This window comes from Mytilus californianus, unplaced genomic scaffold (genome assembly GCF_021869535.1).
Source record: "Mytilus californianus isolate M0D057914Y unplaced genomic scaffold, xbMytCali1.0.p SCAF_21, whole genome shotgun sequence".
NCBI lineage: Eukaryota > Metazoa > Mollusca > Bivalvia > Mytilida > Mytilidae > Mytilus > Mytilus californianus.
Window position 1 is genome coordinate 4,408,591 of NW_026262670.1, and position 17,492 is coordinate 4,426,082.

At 33.2% G+C, this 17,492-nt stretch overlaps 1 protein-coding gene across 4 annotated transcripts in view; it reads left to right on the top strand.

Annotated features, from left to right (window-relative positions):
• The window catches only part of LOC127731837 (uncharacterized), a 395,646-nt gene that overhangs the window by 366,717 nt on the left and 11,437 nt on the right, over nucleotides 1–17,492 (top strand). For all 4 annotated transcript variants that reach the window (XM_052240678.1, XM_052240680.1, XM_052240681.1 and 1 more), the window contains 5 exons: nucleotides 1,062–1,511; nucleotides 13,074–13,228; nucleotides 13,847–15,073; nucleotides 15,855–15,941; nucleotides 17,019–17,099. In XM_052240678.1, the coding sequence (XP_052096638.1) occupies nucleotides 1,062–1,511; nucleotides 13,074–13,228; nucleotides 13,847–15,073; nucleotides 15,855–15,941; nucleotides 17,019–17,099 (2,000 nt within the window). The remainder of the gene's footprint in view (nucleotides 1–1,061; nucleotides 1,512–13,073; nucleotides 13,229–13,846; nucleotides 15,074–15,854; nucleotides 15,942–17,018; nucleotides 17,100–17,492) is intronic.

Consider the following 17,492-nt stretch of genomic DNA (forward strand, 5'->3'; position numbering starts at 1 on the left):
TACAAACGTATCAAAAATAACTGTCCTGGTTTTTAGACCTTCCCGTTGGATACAGACACAGATACAATACTGTACAGACAATACGGAAAGTCTGGAAACGATCTTTTCGCATGCAATCTTCTGCAAATAATCTCCAAACCCAATAAGATGGTCTTAAAGAATAACAACACCTTTTATCGTGTAAGATTTTTGTTTAATACAGCACTGAATTGGTTTCCCTGTTTCCTCGATTTCTTCATGTTCCCGCCCCGCTCGCTCCCGGTTCATGCCCCCTTACTCCCGGTTCCCGCCCCCCTTACCTCCTGTCCATCCCCTCTTATAACACTATTTCATGTCTTATTTATATTCATCTATTTAAATTGTCTTTTTTTATATGCCTATTTTTAGAGCTGATGTTGACGGATAATAGATGTTTTCCAGTCGTAAAAATGTTGATACTTTATGAACATTGTGTGCGTTTTCTGTTGTTTTCAGTGAAATCATTGTACTTCTGATATACTCTTAAATATGGTATAAATCAAAGTTCCAAATCAATCCAGTTTATGTGGATTTGGTAGCTAATGCTGTTTTAACATGTAGAGACATTGATATAAAATGTGTTATGATTGCCCATAAGACAGCTTTCCAACAAAGACCAAAGGATGAGGGTGTAAACAATTACAACTCACTGTTTGCCTTCAAAATTATATGTTAACCACATCATCTCATGATGATTTAAGTTTTATTTTCTAAGGTTATATAATGATTCTTAATGCATGCTTTTTTTTTAATTTATTTTGATGAATATCTTTACTTTATTTAGCAACATATTAATAATAAGGTATGTGTAGAATATGCATCAAGTTTTGTGGTTTTTGTCAAATCTGTTATATCAATATTACAACCAACTGAAGAAACTCTCTTTTCAATTGTGATAACTGTTCATGAGTATTTTTGTAGAACTAGCTAAGGGTTGGAAAAAAATTGATGGACAACATTTATTTTGTAACTGTTTATTGCATATTTTATCATAGGATCTTACTTAGTATTTCTTTAATATTATTATAATTTTCTAATGATAGGAACCAATAAAGAAACTGAAATTCATGCAAGACTCTTGAAACAATACAAAGGAAAAATTGAAGCATCAGTACAAGAAGTAACACATGAAGTTGTTAGGGAAAACACCCTCATAACCATTCTGTACAAGCGTATTGAGGAATCAAAAGAATCAGAGACAGTAAGCCAGCAGCCTAAAAAAAGAATACTTCAAGTAACCACTGAATCTCAAGTTGAACCTCCAGTAACCTCGCAGCAACGAAACCAATCATTAAAACAGGCAAAATTGGATATTGAAACCATGCTTAAATCTAATGTTGATTTACATGACAAAGAGGAGTATGCCACATTATTGCTATGGGATTTTGCAGGAGATGAAGAATTTTACCACACACATCAAACCTTTTTGTCCTCAGGTGCAATTTATCTTGTTGTAACAAAACTCAATGAAGCTGACGACAAAAATGCACAAGGTAACATTTCATAGAGTTAAGATAAGTGAGATTTAAAATATTTTATATTTTATTTAACTTTTTCTTAGCTTAAAATGCAAATTGTTGTCAAGAACTATAGATTCCAATTTATGCTCCAAGTAAAGAACAGAGCTCCAGATAAGAATTCACAAATTGGGGTTTTTACCCACCATTTTTTTATGTAATTGGGTGATAAAGTTTTTTAATTGCATTATCAATTCCAATTCACCCCTCAAGCAAATATCAAATTGGGTTTTTCACCACCAAGCCCCTTAATGTATTGGGTTTTTTCATCAACACAATATTGAATATTTAGACATTTTATAATCGCATTTTATCAAACCGAGATGTTCATCCATCTTAAATATGTTTCTTTCTTTGTATATGCGATAGCTGTTTTATTTGGTTTATACACTGACGAGCAATTGTAGGTTAAATTTGTGTCCGGTTTTAACCGTTCTGCCAGTTTTGTATTTTCTCACAACTTATATAAACTGCAGCTGGTGTCACTAGTTGGGCAGTAACTAATTACCTTTCTAGATCACATATGATCACCCTACAGTTTAGTTGGAGTAGGTATAGCTACGTGTTTAGATTTTTTTGTAATATTATATGTGAACATAAGGTGCTGTAAGATAGTGTTGCCACTCCTACCACCTAATTGCCAGAACTACTTAAAAAAAAGTAGTTCCCAGATTGAAGACATACCCCCAAAAACCTTGACCAGGTTCATGATAGGGTGGTTTAATGATTCATTTTAAATTTACAAATAATCCGGCAACATCAATTAATTAAATGACAATATTTCACTGCACTTGCCAATTAGACAACTATCTTAAGCATACAATTAGACCAAAACCAAAGAAAGGACCAAGCTACATTGACGTAAAAACGGATATGTGTGTTCACTCATCAACTAAAATAATAGACCGAATTATCTGTCGTTCAAAAGCTTTTTTTTATGGTGCTTTTGTCATAAAAGCACCATAAAAAAAAAAGCTTTTGAACGACAGATAATTCAGTCCACTAAAATGACAAAATAATATATATTCAATTATACTTGAATGTTTTTGTTTATTTTAATTTAAATAAATCTGGGTTAAGTTTTTCCTTATAATTGTTATTAGAACTTTTGGTTCCGATGCTTTCCAGCTACATATGATGTCATAATTAATTTGGCCTTACATTGTTCCAACTGAGCATGCTGAGTTTATTGACGAAACCCCGTGTTTGTTCTAACAATGTTCTCGTAAAGGCACGCAAACACGCCCGTGCGTTCGATGAACTCTTCATAAAAACACTAGCTGAGTCTTGTTATCATCATAGTAATCCCTCAGCTATCAAAAAGAAGCTGAAACCATTCAATACTTTTACCGGACATTTACTTTCGTTTTAATTCATTGTGTGTTATGATAAAACCCGAGCAATTCGAAAAGATTATAACAACTTGACAAACCCTAATTGGATAAACGCAGAGAAGATCGAAATGTTTTCATCAACACGTGCGAAAGGACATTTCCAATTATAAATATTATAAAAATAGATTTACGCACGACTATGTAAAAGATAAGGGTAAATAACGCAAAGGATAGCGAATAAAAGCGTAAAGAACTCATGGTTTGGCATATAATAGGGTTTTCTTTTGAATGTATTGGGTTTTAGAACGCTGCAATGGTCAATTGCATTGGGTTTTTAATTATTTTTATTGCGTGATCACTCAAATACGCAGCTTATCTGGAGCTCTGAAAGAAGAAAATATGGGAGGCAATCAGTCAATTGGTCCGAGGACACAGTTATCGTCCTTAGATTTTCGTTGTCTACAATTATAGTCCCTAGTGTGGACAGTGTATAACTTGCAAATTTTGTTCATACACTTTCCAAATTTATTTCTTCATATTTTATGCATGAAATATTAAGTTAAGGGATGAAATTACATAAAATTATTAAAAAAATTTGGGTGCTGAATCTTTATGTTAAGTAGTGATTTGGTCCAGTTCAAAAAGGTCAAAAACTAGTATGTCTGAAGCTGTCGAACTGAATTTTAGACCCCCTTAACATAGAATTGTCAATATTTTGAGTTAGAGCTGGTAGACTTTTCTATAATTTTGATATTATTTGTCCCAATAGTAGTACACTACACTGTAAAAATCTTTTTGAGATAGAGCAGGTGCGATTTTTTGGAAAGTTTGCTATAGCTTGCTATAGCAATAAACTTTCCTATGGCATCGGCCTCAAACTCGACTATCTAAATATAGGATGTGTGTTCTACCCCTAGATAATGTAGTACTAGTGTTTGAATACAAATTAAATAAAGACGCTTTTGAAATTTTTTTGAGCTACTTCTATTTTGATAAACTTACAGCTTAAAGAAAATTAATTAAAAATTGGACTGAAGGTTCACCGACAATTCAAGTGGATCCAACTTTATTTTTAAAATGGGTATCACAAAAACTACTTCGCGGATCTGCCCTGCACGGAAGATAAAATCAATACACATCAACACGAGGCAGCAGTTTCTACGTTTAATTAATTGAAAATTATGAGGGCCTGATATTTATTTCGAGGTGTGTGTTGGTTTTTTTTTTTTTACATTTATTCATGAAATTAAAGAATTCTTATTGTTAAGAATGTCGTAATCTTTTCAATTTTTACATTTGCGAATGGTATTAGGTGTGACCTCTATAAATTATGCATACTTTGAACTGTCACTGTTTATGTTATCTGTATGTTTTCCTACGGGAATCCCTAGACATGCGTTTAATCCATATATGTGAACCTCCTGACGGGAGTACAATAATCCCGGTGTCACCGGTCTCCCGCGTCCTCCGATCGAAGAGAAAATAAATACCGTGTTTAAAAAATTCTCATGAATGAACATTTTCTGGCATCATTTTTACGATATTTACAAATGTTTATTAAAGACGTAAAAGCCCGAGTGTATTGAAAGTATCCTCATATCTCGGCCCATAACAACTCGGCCTATAACATACAATTGGCCTCACAAAATTGGACTATAATTTTTTTATACGACCGCAAAAAAATTTTGTGGTCGTATATTGGTATGACATTGTCGTCGTCGTCGTCGTCCGAAGACACATTGGTTTTCGCACTCTAACTTTAGTTTAAGTGAATGGATCTCTATGAAATTTTACCATAAGGTTCAATACCACAAAAGGAAGGTGGGGATTGATTTTGTTTGATGGGGTTATGGTTCCAACAGTTTAGGAATTAGGGGCCAAAAATAAGCATTTTTGTAACTTCCAGACTTAGTGTATGGATCTCTCTGACATTGTACAACAAGGTTCCATATCAGAAAGGGAATGCTGGGATTGGTTTTGGGGGTAATTGCCTCCAAATTTTAGGAATTAGGGGCAAAAAAGGGGCAAATAAAAAGCATTTTTCTAGTTTCATGACAATAACTTGTGTGTAAGTGTATGGATCTTTCTGAAATTGTACTACAAGGTTCCATATCACAAAGGGAAAGCTGGAATTGAGTTTGGGGGTAATTGCCAAAAACGTTAAGGAATAAGGGGCCAAAAAGGGGCCAAAAACAAGCATTTTTCTAGTTTCCAGACAATAACTTGTGTTCAAGTGTATGGATCTATCTGAAATTGTACTGCAAGGTACCATACCACAAAGGGAAGGCTGGGATTGAGTTTGGGGGTGATGAATCATAAGGGGGTTCAAAACATTGGGAGGGGGGTTTCATTAAAATTTTTCATTTTAAATTGGTTATTTCTGATTTATATGTAAAATCAAATAATAATGATATGGTTTGAATATGTAAATTAAAAAAATTTAAGTTCTTAGACCATATTCATTCTGTGTCAGAAACCTATGCTGTGTAAAATATTTAATCACAATCCAAATTCAGTGCTGTATCAAGCTTCAATGTTATGTCCATACTTGCCCCACCTGTTCAGGGTTCAACCTCTGCGGTCGTATCAAGCTGCGCCCAGCGGAGAACATTTTTTGCAAGATTTATTAAATTTTCAAATGACTATAACTCGAAAACAGTAAGTGATAGACACACATGGTCTTCAGAAATGATCACAGGACAATAAAACAAATCAAATAAAATATAGGATGAGTCCCTATGGGTCACCCCCACCCACTTCAATTTGAGAATGTGCTTTTATCTTGTAAACAGTCGAGATCCCCACCCTTAAACCATATATATTCTTGTATGAGACAATAAAATAAATCAAATGAAATATTGGGGGAGTCCCTGGGGTCACCCCACCCCCTTCTGTTTGAGAACTTGTAAACAGTCGAGATCCCCACCCCTAAACCATAAATATTCTTGTATGGAACAATAAAACAAATCAAATGAAATATAAGGGAAGTCCAAGGGGGGTCAACCCACCCACTTATTTATGCAACGTGTAAACGGTCGAGGTTCCCACCCCTAAACCATAAATATTCTTGTATGGGACAATTAAACAAATCAAATGAAATATAGGGGAAGTCCACAGGGGTCACCCCACCCCCTTATATATACAACGTGTAAACGGTCGAGGTTCCCCCCCCCCTAAACTATAAATATTCTTGTATGGGACAATTAAACAAATCAAACGAAATATAGGGGAAGTCCACGGGGGTCAACCCACCCCCTTATATATACAACGTGTAAACGGTCGAGGTTCCCAATCCTAAACCATATATATTCATGTATGGGACAATAAAAAAAATTAAATGAAATATAGGGCGAGTCCCTGGGGGTCATCCCACCCCCTCCTGTTTGAGAACATTTGTAAATGGTTGAGATCCCCACCCCTAAACCATAAATATTCTTGTATGGGATGATAAAACAAATCAAATTAAATATAGGGGAAGTCAATGGGGGTAACCCCCACCCCCTCCTTTTTGAGAACTTGTAAACGGTCGAGATCCCCACTCCTAAACCATATATATTCTTGTATGAGACAATAAAACAAATCAAATGAAATAAAGGGCGAGTCCCCTGGGGGTCACCTCCCCCTTTTGAGAAATTTTAAACGGTCGAGATCCCCACCCTTAACCATATATATTCCTGTTAGTCATTTCAAGAAGAATTGAATGACATGTATTGATTTATCGTCCTGAATATGCATGAAATATTTGCCACTAGACGTTAAGCAACCAACAATCAATCAATCATGTATTGATTTAAGTTTGCTGTCTTATTTAAATTAAGAGATGTGGTAATTTTTGCAAATGAACCAGCTTTTCAAAAGAGTTCAAAGGAAGAAGCTATATAAACAATTATAGGTCACCATATGGTCGTCAAGAATAAGAAAAACAAAATGTGGAACAATTCAAACAAGAAAACTAACTGCTTAATTAGTAATAATACAATTTACTAAAAACAAATATGAAGGACCTAAATCAATAAAAAATACTAAAATCACAAACCCTTTATATGGGATGGGCACAGAAAGAAATTAACAGAGCTTTCTGTATATTTGATTATTTAAAATCTACAGTTTAAGACTGCAATAGAAATTATCAAAATTTTACATGACAAACATATGAACAAAAGAGATTTTTGATAATTGCTGATGAGACTATGGTTTCGGAAAAAAACATGTGATTAAATACATATTTGAAATAATACACATCTACAACCCATTTGAAATAATACACATCTACCGTTGCAAACTTTCCACAGGTGCTATGCAGCACTTTGATTTAATTTGAATTTATTGTCTTAAAGAAATGCACTACGAAATAACTGTGTTCTCGGGCCTAAGAAATGAATTCAGGAAATGTAGATTCTGTACTTTGGCAACTTCCCTGAATGGTTTGCTGGTTTCAATTTGTCAAACTCAATAAAAGTAAAGGATTTAAATCTTTATTTGAAAGAAATTCTGTTAAAATGTCCCATTTTGACATTATACTGCGAAAGTAAGCATTTTGTAGCAGTTTCCATTTTTATGCCTAAGAGGCATGCTGACTTTCTATCTGACAGCTTTTTATGCTTTGATATTTGTGTTTCTATGATTAATTCAAATTCTATTAACCATTTGTGAACTCTGAATGTAGAGAAAAGTAGATTATCACAGAAAAAAATGTGCAAAATGTGTTGTAATTAGGAACTGGTCGAACGGCCTGTTTGATGTATGTGAAATGTGAAGAGCTTTGTACATAAAATTTGTAGTCCATCATAAATATTTCACTTAATCCGTAAAAAAAGCACTTGACAATGATCTGTGCACCTTATTCATTTCATAGACTACCTTTATTTTTTTCTGTAGGATAGCATGTGGTTCAAATATATGCCAGTTAAGACTAAAACTACATGCAAGTTTTCCATTGAAAAGTGAAAAAACTGTGCACAGCCCATACTGTCTGCAAAAAAAGTTGAATGCAAGAGTCCTTTTGCAATTAGACTTCTTGTATCATGACATCTTAGCATAGAAATGAGCAAAAAGTAACAAATTTCCATTTCTAATAGCTTCTGTATGCATTTTTATATGTAAATATGTGCTACGGCCTAAATTGACTCTAAAAAATGTTCAGTCTTGCATGACCTAAGACCATTTTATACTCATGTGGTATGCTTTTTGTAACTTTTCTTTCCATTTAAAGTATATTTAGTATATATGGAAGAATAATTTATGGTTAAAAAACTTCAAAAAATTCAAATTGGTTGGAAAAAATGCATGTTTATGCAAGGCTCCCCTTAATTCGAAAATCTCAACTTTCAGGCACAGGCTCATATAAATTTGACTTTTGAATAATTGTAATAAATCTGAAAAATCAAATGAGTGTTCAGTTTCTTTTAATACCTAATATTTTATATCTAAGAGCATTTAAAAAGCAAATTTTTGCAATATTTAAATTTTTAAAGCCCAAATCTTGATAGTTGAAATTAAACATCCAAATTTCAATATTAAAATAGCCATAGTTCCTATGATATATATCCTCTTGCCATGAAACTTGGCCAACTATCTTATAATTCCCTAAGCTTAGGTCATGCAACGTTTTATTAGAATTGGTCAAGTCTTTCTATTCTATTAGGTCCGAGGACACAGTTATCGTCCTTAGATTTTCGTTGTCTTCAAATATAGTCCCTAGTGTGGACAGTGTATAACTTGCAAATTTTGTTCATACACTTTCCAAATTTATTTCTTTATATTTTATGCATGAAATATTAAGTAAAGAGATGAAATTACATATTAAAAAAATTTGGGTGCTGAATCTTTATGTTAAGTAGTGATATGGTCCAGTTCAAAAAGGCCAAAAACTAGTATGTCTGAAGCTGTCGAACTGAATTTTAGACCCCCTTGACAAAGAAATGTCAATATTTTGAGTTAGAGCTGGTAGACTTTTCTATAATTTTGATATTATTTGTCCCAATAGTAGTACACTACACTGTAAACATCTTTTTGAGATAGAGCAGGTGCAATTTTTTTAATTTGAATGTATTGTCTAAAAGAAATGCACTACGAAATAACTGTGTTCTTGGGCCAATTAATTGCATTAACTGTTCCAATTTTACTGCACCAGATGTGCATTTCAACAATGAATGTCTCTTCAGTAATGCTCGATGGCAAAATGTTGAGCTAATTACAGCTTTTGTTTAAAAGACAGATTTATCAGTCTCACATATGTCATATTTATATATCACCCGTCAGTTGTTTTCAACCTTTCATAAGGTAGACAACCTGGAAAATCCAAATCTTGTACACAAATGTGTTATGCAGTCGGCAGGCTTTTGGAAATATATTGATGTCAGCTATTTTTAACACTTCTATTTTTTAAGTGATGTCTAGTTTGCTTAACGATTTCCAAATGTTCAAGTAGCCTTTTATTGGAATTGATATTTTTCTTTTTTCTCAACCTTTTAAAAGTTGTCATAGATATATGTATAAAGTCGTTAAAACATGTGTAGAATCATATTTAGAGGCTCTGTCCCCTAGGCTAAGACCAGTGACTTTGAATTAACAGGCAATTTTCAATGTTCTATATTTCGTTTGTTATTGATTAAGTTATAAAATGATAGAATTATCTCAATTGTACACACCAATGCCATACAGTACTTGCAACCTTAGGCGTTACTATTTTAGCAATCAATCTGCGGTCATCGATCAGTCGCCGATTATTTGACGTATCTGACGGATTCTATGGGTCATTGATCACCGATCATTCATTGATCAGTCAAACATACATCATTTATCATTCATCGATCAGTCAAGTTCCCATCAAACAGTAACTCCTAAGTTTGCAAGTACTGTACATATTGCTTTAAGAGTTTTCTCAACGTTAGATATCTATAGATTTTTTTCTCATGATTACTCATCGAAATCATGATTTCTTTATAGATTAAATAGTTCAGAGTGCAGAAATCCAATGAAGTTGATTTTTTTTAATTAAATTGTTTTACAGTCTTTGAAATCTTAATATAACTTAAACTTTTTGTAATCATTGCAATTGCGATGTATACAAATATGTAAATCCTTGTGCTTATAGCGCTAATCAAATGCTTTCTAAATATTCTTTTCATCAAATTGCTTCATTTGCGCAGCTTTCTAGATTGTTCAGGTACATCAGACTTGTTTCAGAAAATCTGTCCCAAGTCAGGAGCCTCTAGCCTTTGTCAGTCTTGTATTATTTTTAATTTTAGTTTCTTGTGTACAATTTGGAGTTTAGTATGGCGTTCATTATCACTGAACTAGTATATATATTTGTTTAGGGGCCAGCTGGAGGACGCCTCCGGGTGCGGGAATTTCTCGCTGCATTGAAGACCTGTTGGTGACCTTCTGCTGTTGTCTGTTCTATAGTCGGGTTGTTGCCTCTTTGACACATTCCCCATTTCCATTCTCAATTTTATTAATCTGTCTAACATATATTCTGGAACATAGTTCTGACACATTCATAAAATTTAAGACATTTTCAGAAGTTCTGAATTTTTCTGAATCAAAATGTTTTCAAGATTCAGAAAAATGCAGCATAAATTCAGAATTGTCAGTCTCCATTCCAAAAGAGATATCACGTAATCACATGATTTATAACTAACTTAAAGGGTTTCAAATGTTTGGATATAAGTATTCCTGATGAAGGTTATTTATCATGCTAATCCAGAAGAGCACTTAGGACGCACAAAATTGGTATTGTTATTTTCATATCGGGATTCAAAAAGATTCAGTCATATTTTTCTTGTATTAGACAATTTCTAAAAGAATTTAGATATCTTCAGACAAATTGGGACTGTACTCAGAACTGTTTCTTCCATGATGGAACAATGTACTTACTTTTTACATTTTACCTCTTAAAAGAGGGGCGAAAGATACCAGAGGGACAGTCAAACTCATAGATCGAAAATAAACTGACAATGCCATGGCTAAAAAAGAAAGAAACAAACAGACAAATAATAGTACACAAGACACATCATAGAAAACTAAAGACTAAGCAACACAAACCCCACCAAAATGACACCATTTTTTTCTTAAATAATTTCTTTCACTATGATTTTAATAAAACAGTAAAATACTTGGTCTGTATCTTTATTAAAAGGTGAATAATTTACATATTAGTTACTAGTAGTTGTTTACATATTAAATATTTCCCCTATCCAAGCAGTTTCTTAATTAGCGTTTATCATGTTTTTTTACTGTTAATGAGAGATCAGGTTTGTATTATGCATTGACTCATGGGGAGGTCTGACAGACAGGAGTTTTTTGTTCATGCTTATTATAGGTCAAAACTGTTTTAAATTGATCAATTATTAACAGATTATTGATTGACAGTGTTCATTATAAATTGTAAAAATTTCGCCAATTAAAGCCAAACAAACTAGCTAGATTATATTAAAAACATTATTTGTATGTGAATTTCATATCTTTCCTCTATTGCTGTTATTTGATAGAATTTGAAAGGGTTGAACTGTGACCTTTAGCTGATTATTTACTTGTCTATTGGTTTGTGGTGAATTGTTGTCTCAATATCTATCATAACACATCCGCTCATTTGTTTTTAGCTCACCTGACCTGAAAGGTCAAGTGAGCTTTTCTCATCACTTTGCGTCCGTCGTCCGTCGTCCGTAAACTTTTACAAAAATCTTCTCCTCTGAAACTACTGGGCCAAATTTGACCAAACTTGGCCACAATCATCATTGGGGTATCTAGTTTAAAAAATGTGTCCGATGACCCCGCCAACCAACCAAGATGGCCGCCATGGCTAAAAATAGAACATAGGGGTAAAATGTAGATTTTGGCTTATATCATTGAAACCAAAGCATTTAGAGCAAATCTGACATAGGGTAAAATTGTTTATCAGGTCAAGATCTATCTGCCCTGAAATTTTCAGATGAATCGGACAACCCGTTGTTGGGTTGCTGCCCCTGAATTGGTAATTTTAAGGAAATTTTGCCGTTTTTGGTTATTATCTTGAATATTATTATAGATAGAGATAAAGTGTAAACAGCAATAATGTTCAGCAAAGTATGATCTACAAATAAGTTAACTTGACCAAAATGGTCAGTTGACCCCTTAAGGAGTTATTGCCCTTTATAGTCAATTTTTAACCATTTTTCGTAAATTTTTGTAATCTTTTACAAAAATCTTCTCCTCTGAAACTACTGAGACAAATTTAACCAAAATTGTCCACAATCATCATCAGGGTATCTAGTTTAAAAAATGTGTCCGATGACCCTGCCCGCAAACCAAGATGGCCGACATGGCAAAAAAATAATACATAGGGTAAAATGCAGTTTTTGGCTCATATCTCTGAAACCAAAGCATTTAGAGCAAATCTGATGGTATAAAATTGTTCATTAGGTCAAGATCTATCTGCCCTGAAATTTTCAGACCAATCAGGCAACATGTTGTTGGGTTGCTGCCCCTGAATTGGTAATTTTAAGAAAAGTTTGCAGCTTTTGGTTATTATCTTGAATATTATTATAGATAGAGATAAACTGTAAACAACAATAATGTACAGCAAAGTTAGATCTACAAATAAGTCAACATGACCAAAATTGTCAATTGACCCCTTAAGGAGTTATTGCCCTTTATAGTCAATTTTTTACAATTTTCATAAATTTTGTAAATTTTTGTAAATTTTTACAAAATATTTTCCACTGTAACTACTGGGCCAAGTTCATTATAGATAGAGATAATAGTAAGGAGCAAGAATGTTCAGTAAAGTAAGATCTACAAACACATCACCATCACCAAAACACAATTTTGTCATGAATCCATCTGTGTCCATTGTTTAATATGCACATAGACCAAGGTGAGCGACACAGGCTCTTTAGAGCCTCTAGTTTGTTATAGAGAATGTGTAGAGCTTTAACAAGGGTGATTTATTTTCATACCTAAAATGTCACATTAATATATTCCTAAAATTGCTTAAGTAATGCCATATACATAAAATAAAATGTATAAGATGGTATCATGAATCTGTCTCCCTTAAAATAGTAACAGTACAATTATTACATGTTCTAATAACATTGCAATGCTGGTGAAAGTAAAGACAGCTCGTAATGTGTTTTTCATTATTCTGTTCAACTACAAATAACTTGCACATCTTTATGAGACTTAAATAAATGGTGATTGAAATCGGTATTCTATTTCTTTGTAGATTTATTCCAGTTATGGATGGACTCAATCCATTGCTACAGTAGACTGGAAGAGGACAAAAGTAATTCTGCTGACAGCAAGACATCAGATGATCTTGATCCACCAGTAGTTATTGTTGGTACTTGGAAAGATGCTGTGACCTCTGATGTAGAAGAGGTATTGAAAATCTACAAATGTTTATGGGTTGCAAGCACACTTCTACTGTTCTTTCATTTTTGTACAGGACCATCATGCTTTACTGATAGTGTAATCTAATCAGATCAACATTTTCCTCAGAGTTCAGTATTTTTGTGATTTAACTTTTCACTTAATTTGACAGTTAACACAGCTATTTGAACTTCTTGTCTAGGAAGAATTGCGAATTTGCCTGGTATTTCAAAGGAAAATCACTTATGAAATCAATCTAAAGGCTCAAGAATCCGGGTGAAAACGGGTTATTTTCCGAATTCACAGGTTATTTGACGACCCAGAGGATATTTAAACCATCCCGGGTAGGGGGTGAAATTCCATGGTGTGACCCGCAGGATACGGGTCAGTTGACAGGTATGATAATGAAATAACTTTATCAGTTTAAAGTGTTATCAGGAATAGCAAATCCTTTATCACATTTTAAAAAAGTTGTGTTCTTACGATAATTTATTTAATATAATATAGTTATATGATTATCATATATGTTTATATAGCTTTAGTATTAACTTCATGTTTTCAAATATGTTCAAAGCATTCATATATTTGTAAAGACCAAACAAACAAACAAGCATATTTTTTTTGTAGATTGACGATGCATGCCGAGAAAACATTTTTAAGTTTACGAAGAATATGTCAGAAGATGAACTAAAACATATAAGGCAAGAATACTTCATTTCCAATACAGAAGATGACCCCAGTGTATTCCAGCAAATCCGAGAAGACATCCTCAACTTAGCCAGAAAAATAAAAACGTGGAACAAAGTTTACCCCTTAAAATTTATTCAGCTGGAAAAACGACTTCAAGAGAAAAAGAAGGAGTTACCAATTATTTCCTTTCAGGAAATGCAGCACATCTCTACTAATACACCTAATCCACTAAATGATGAGGAACTCAGATTGTTCCTGGAATTTCACCATGAGATCAGAGCTTTAGTTTATTTCAAAGATCTGTCTTCTTATATTATTTTAGACACACAGTGGTTGTCTGATGCTTTTAAATGTATAGTCACAGCTAAGAAATTTAGAGCTTTTAGTACTAGAAATAGAACAAAATGGGATGAATTGTATAGCAGAGGCAAATTACATAGTGAAGTTTTAGACGACATATTTAGAAAAAGTGAAAACATTTTTGCCAAACACAAGGATCACATCCTGAACGTAATGGAGAAATTTGATATCATTATACGTCCTAACATATCAGAAACTCAAAGAGACGCTGGTGATGACAAACCTCTCTATTATGTACCTTGTATGATTAAATCAGAACCCGAGTGTGATGTATACGAAATGTTTAATGTTACAGAAAACACATGTAATAAGTCAACCTGGTTATGTTATAAGTTTAGGTTTCTTCCACCTCATTTAATGAATCATTTAATTGCGTCACTGTGCAGGAAATATAAAGTTGCAGAAGTTGTCACGAAGGAACAAAAAAGACAAATTGCTCTCTTCAGAGGTTCAGCTGTCTTTGAGTTACAGAAAACGACAAAATTAGCAAAATTGCATATAATGAAATGTCCGAATTGGATTCAAATTCAGGTTTGGCAATTTGAGAAAGGACGTCAAGGAGGTATGTACAAATACATTGACGACTTTGTGACAGAGGAAATTGTCAAGATAATAAGCACAAGATTTAAGATGTCTAATGTGAAATTTGAGAAAAAGTGGGAATGTGGCCAAACAAGACCAGAGTCTGTAACAGGATCGTTTGACTGTCGTGAAGATCAGGATACAAAATATTATTGTGAGACATGTAAAATTGCACATGAGTTCACAGGTGAATGGTCAGATCTACAATGTAGAACAGTTGATGTAAGTAAAAGATTTATCAATGTTTGGTGAGTTTTACAAGGAAAATTTGTAATAAGATGGTGCATTGGTTAACCTCTTTAATCCTTCCATTAATCCATCCAATAAAAGTTTTCCTAGCTTTTCTCAGGCACTAACGTTAAGAGAAATTTACATCTTAATAGCTATTTGTTGATTTAAACAATGTTTCACTTTCACATTAATTGTTTATCGTGATCCAGTTTGATATAAACATATATTTTTACACATTTCAACCATATATTATGTATATGACACATGTTTTTCTCTCTTTCTAAAAAGTGTCAATTAGAGTTCCATGAAATTTGCTATACCGCGTGATACCTTTTCAAATATGATACTCATCAACTCTGTCTCTGTATTTACCAAATACTTATCTATTGATATGAAAATAGTAAGAAAAAGCTCACAGTTCAACTTGTCCATGTTGTTTCCTCCAGAAAACAGAAGCAAGACATGTATTTTACTTCAGAATCAGGCAGCAGTGATGTCCTCAACCTCCTTTTCTTAGTTCGGATGGTCTAAAGACCAAACAAAGAACTGGCAAGAGATAAACTGAATATTTCAGAAACTAACTGTGAAAACTTAACTATAATCTGCTTGTAGAAATACAAGATGCTCTATCTATGCAATCATTGTAATAACATGTAAGTTGTAATATGTTTCCATAATGATTCATACATTTAAGTAGAGTGCTGTTTTAATTATATATAAGGTAAGGGGGATCATCTGATAGTGGTACATTTTATTTTCTGAATTATTGTAGTTGTTACAGAGTTCTGCAAACGTTCCAATATCTAATCCTTACACAGAAAGCTCAAGTCAAATCCAAACTACGGTTCAATCCACCAAGGTAAAAAGCTACTATTTTATAGCATGGAAGCTATCCTTATGTTGATATTTGTATAACTAGCAGTAAGTATTATGTTGATATTTGTATAACTAGCAGTAAGTATTATGTTGATATTTGTATAACTAGCAGTAAGTATTATGTTATATATACATGATGATGTAAGATAGATTAATTATTACTTGTATTACTTCAGACCTAATTTCTGAAAAAATTATACATTCGTCAAATCGAGCAACTTTTATTTAGCATGTTTAGATTGACAAGAAATAATATGAAATATTTCTTGCTGTTGAAATGCAAACTATTCAGACAGTGAATTCAAGATAATCCAAACTGAGCATTTAAGCTAATCTGACAAAGTGCAAACTATTCAGACAGTGAATTCAAGATAATCCAAACTGAGCATTTAAGCTAATCTGACAATGTGCAAACTATTCAGACAGTGGATTCAAGATAATCCAAACTGAGCATTTTAGCTAATCTGACAATGTGCAAACTATTCAGACAGTGAATTCAAGATAATCCAAACTGAGCATTTTAGCTAATCTGACAATGTGCAAACTATTCAGACAGTGGATTCAAGATAATCCAAACTGAGCATTTTAGCTAATCAGACAATGTAAGCTATTGCTATGGTTTTGCGTCTTTTTCCCTCGTTCTGAATGTAAAAAAGATTTTCCTCTTTTTAAAGAAAAATGTGCGGCCAAAATGAACCAAACTCCAATCATTATCTTTACTTATAAATTGATTTACCTTTTCAGTTAAAATCTATAAGGAGTCTGGGGTTTAAATTTTCAATGACGGGCTTGTTTGAAACTTAAGCAGAGGACTTTTCATCATAAAGGTAGCACATCTCTGAAGAAAAATGTAGCTTTTTTCAATTTACCCATTTTACTTATACTTGTATACAGCCAAAGAATTTAGACATAATTGCATGCTTGAATTGGTTGATTATTCAACCTATGTTTATCAAAATGGAATGAAAGAAAATGATAGGTGCCACCCTCATTGACACATTTTCATGATGGTTACCAATATGTTCTATTGATAATGAATGACATGCTTTTATATTTGAAGGTACGTGTCCGGGTCCAAGCTGGTGAGAGAGTATTTTCAAATGCCAATGAAGGGGCAACAGGAACAGCCAGTTCGGCAGGGGTATGTAACACTACTATGTATTTTCATGCCATATTCAGTTCCCAAAAATGAAAATGCATAAATTGGGAGATGTTCAGTCTTACGTTCGATCAGTTGGTTGAGAGAGTGTAACATTTGAATCGTCAAGTTATATGGAATTCCCCCTTTTTTAATTTACCCTGGAGTTTGGTATTTTTGTTATACTTTTTTTTTAATAAACATAAAGGAAACAAAAACAAACAGCTTTACTGATCAAAATTATGTATTAATATACATGATATACGTAATGTTTAACGAGTAGTATGTAAACTTTCATCAGTTGGATGGATAAACATACACAAACGGCTAGTATTTACGTGAAGTGAGTAGTGTGTGTGCGGAATTGGACTAAATCTTTCGTCGGGTTGATAATCA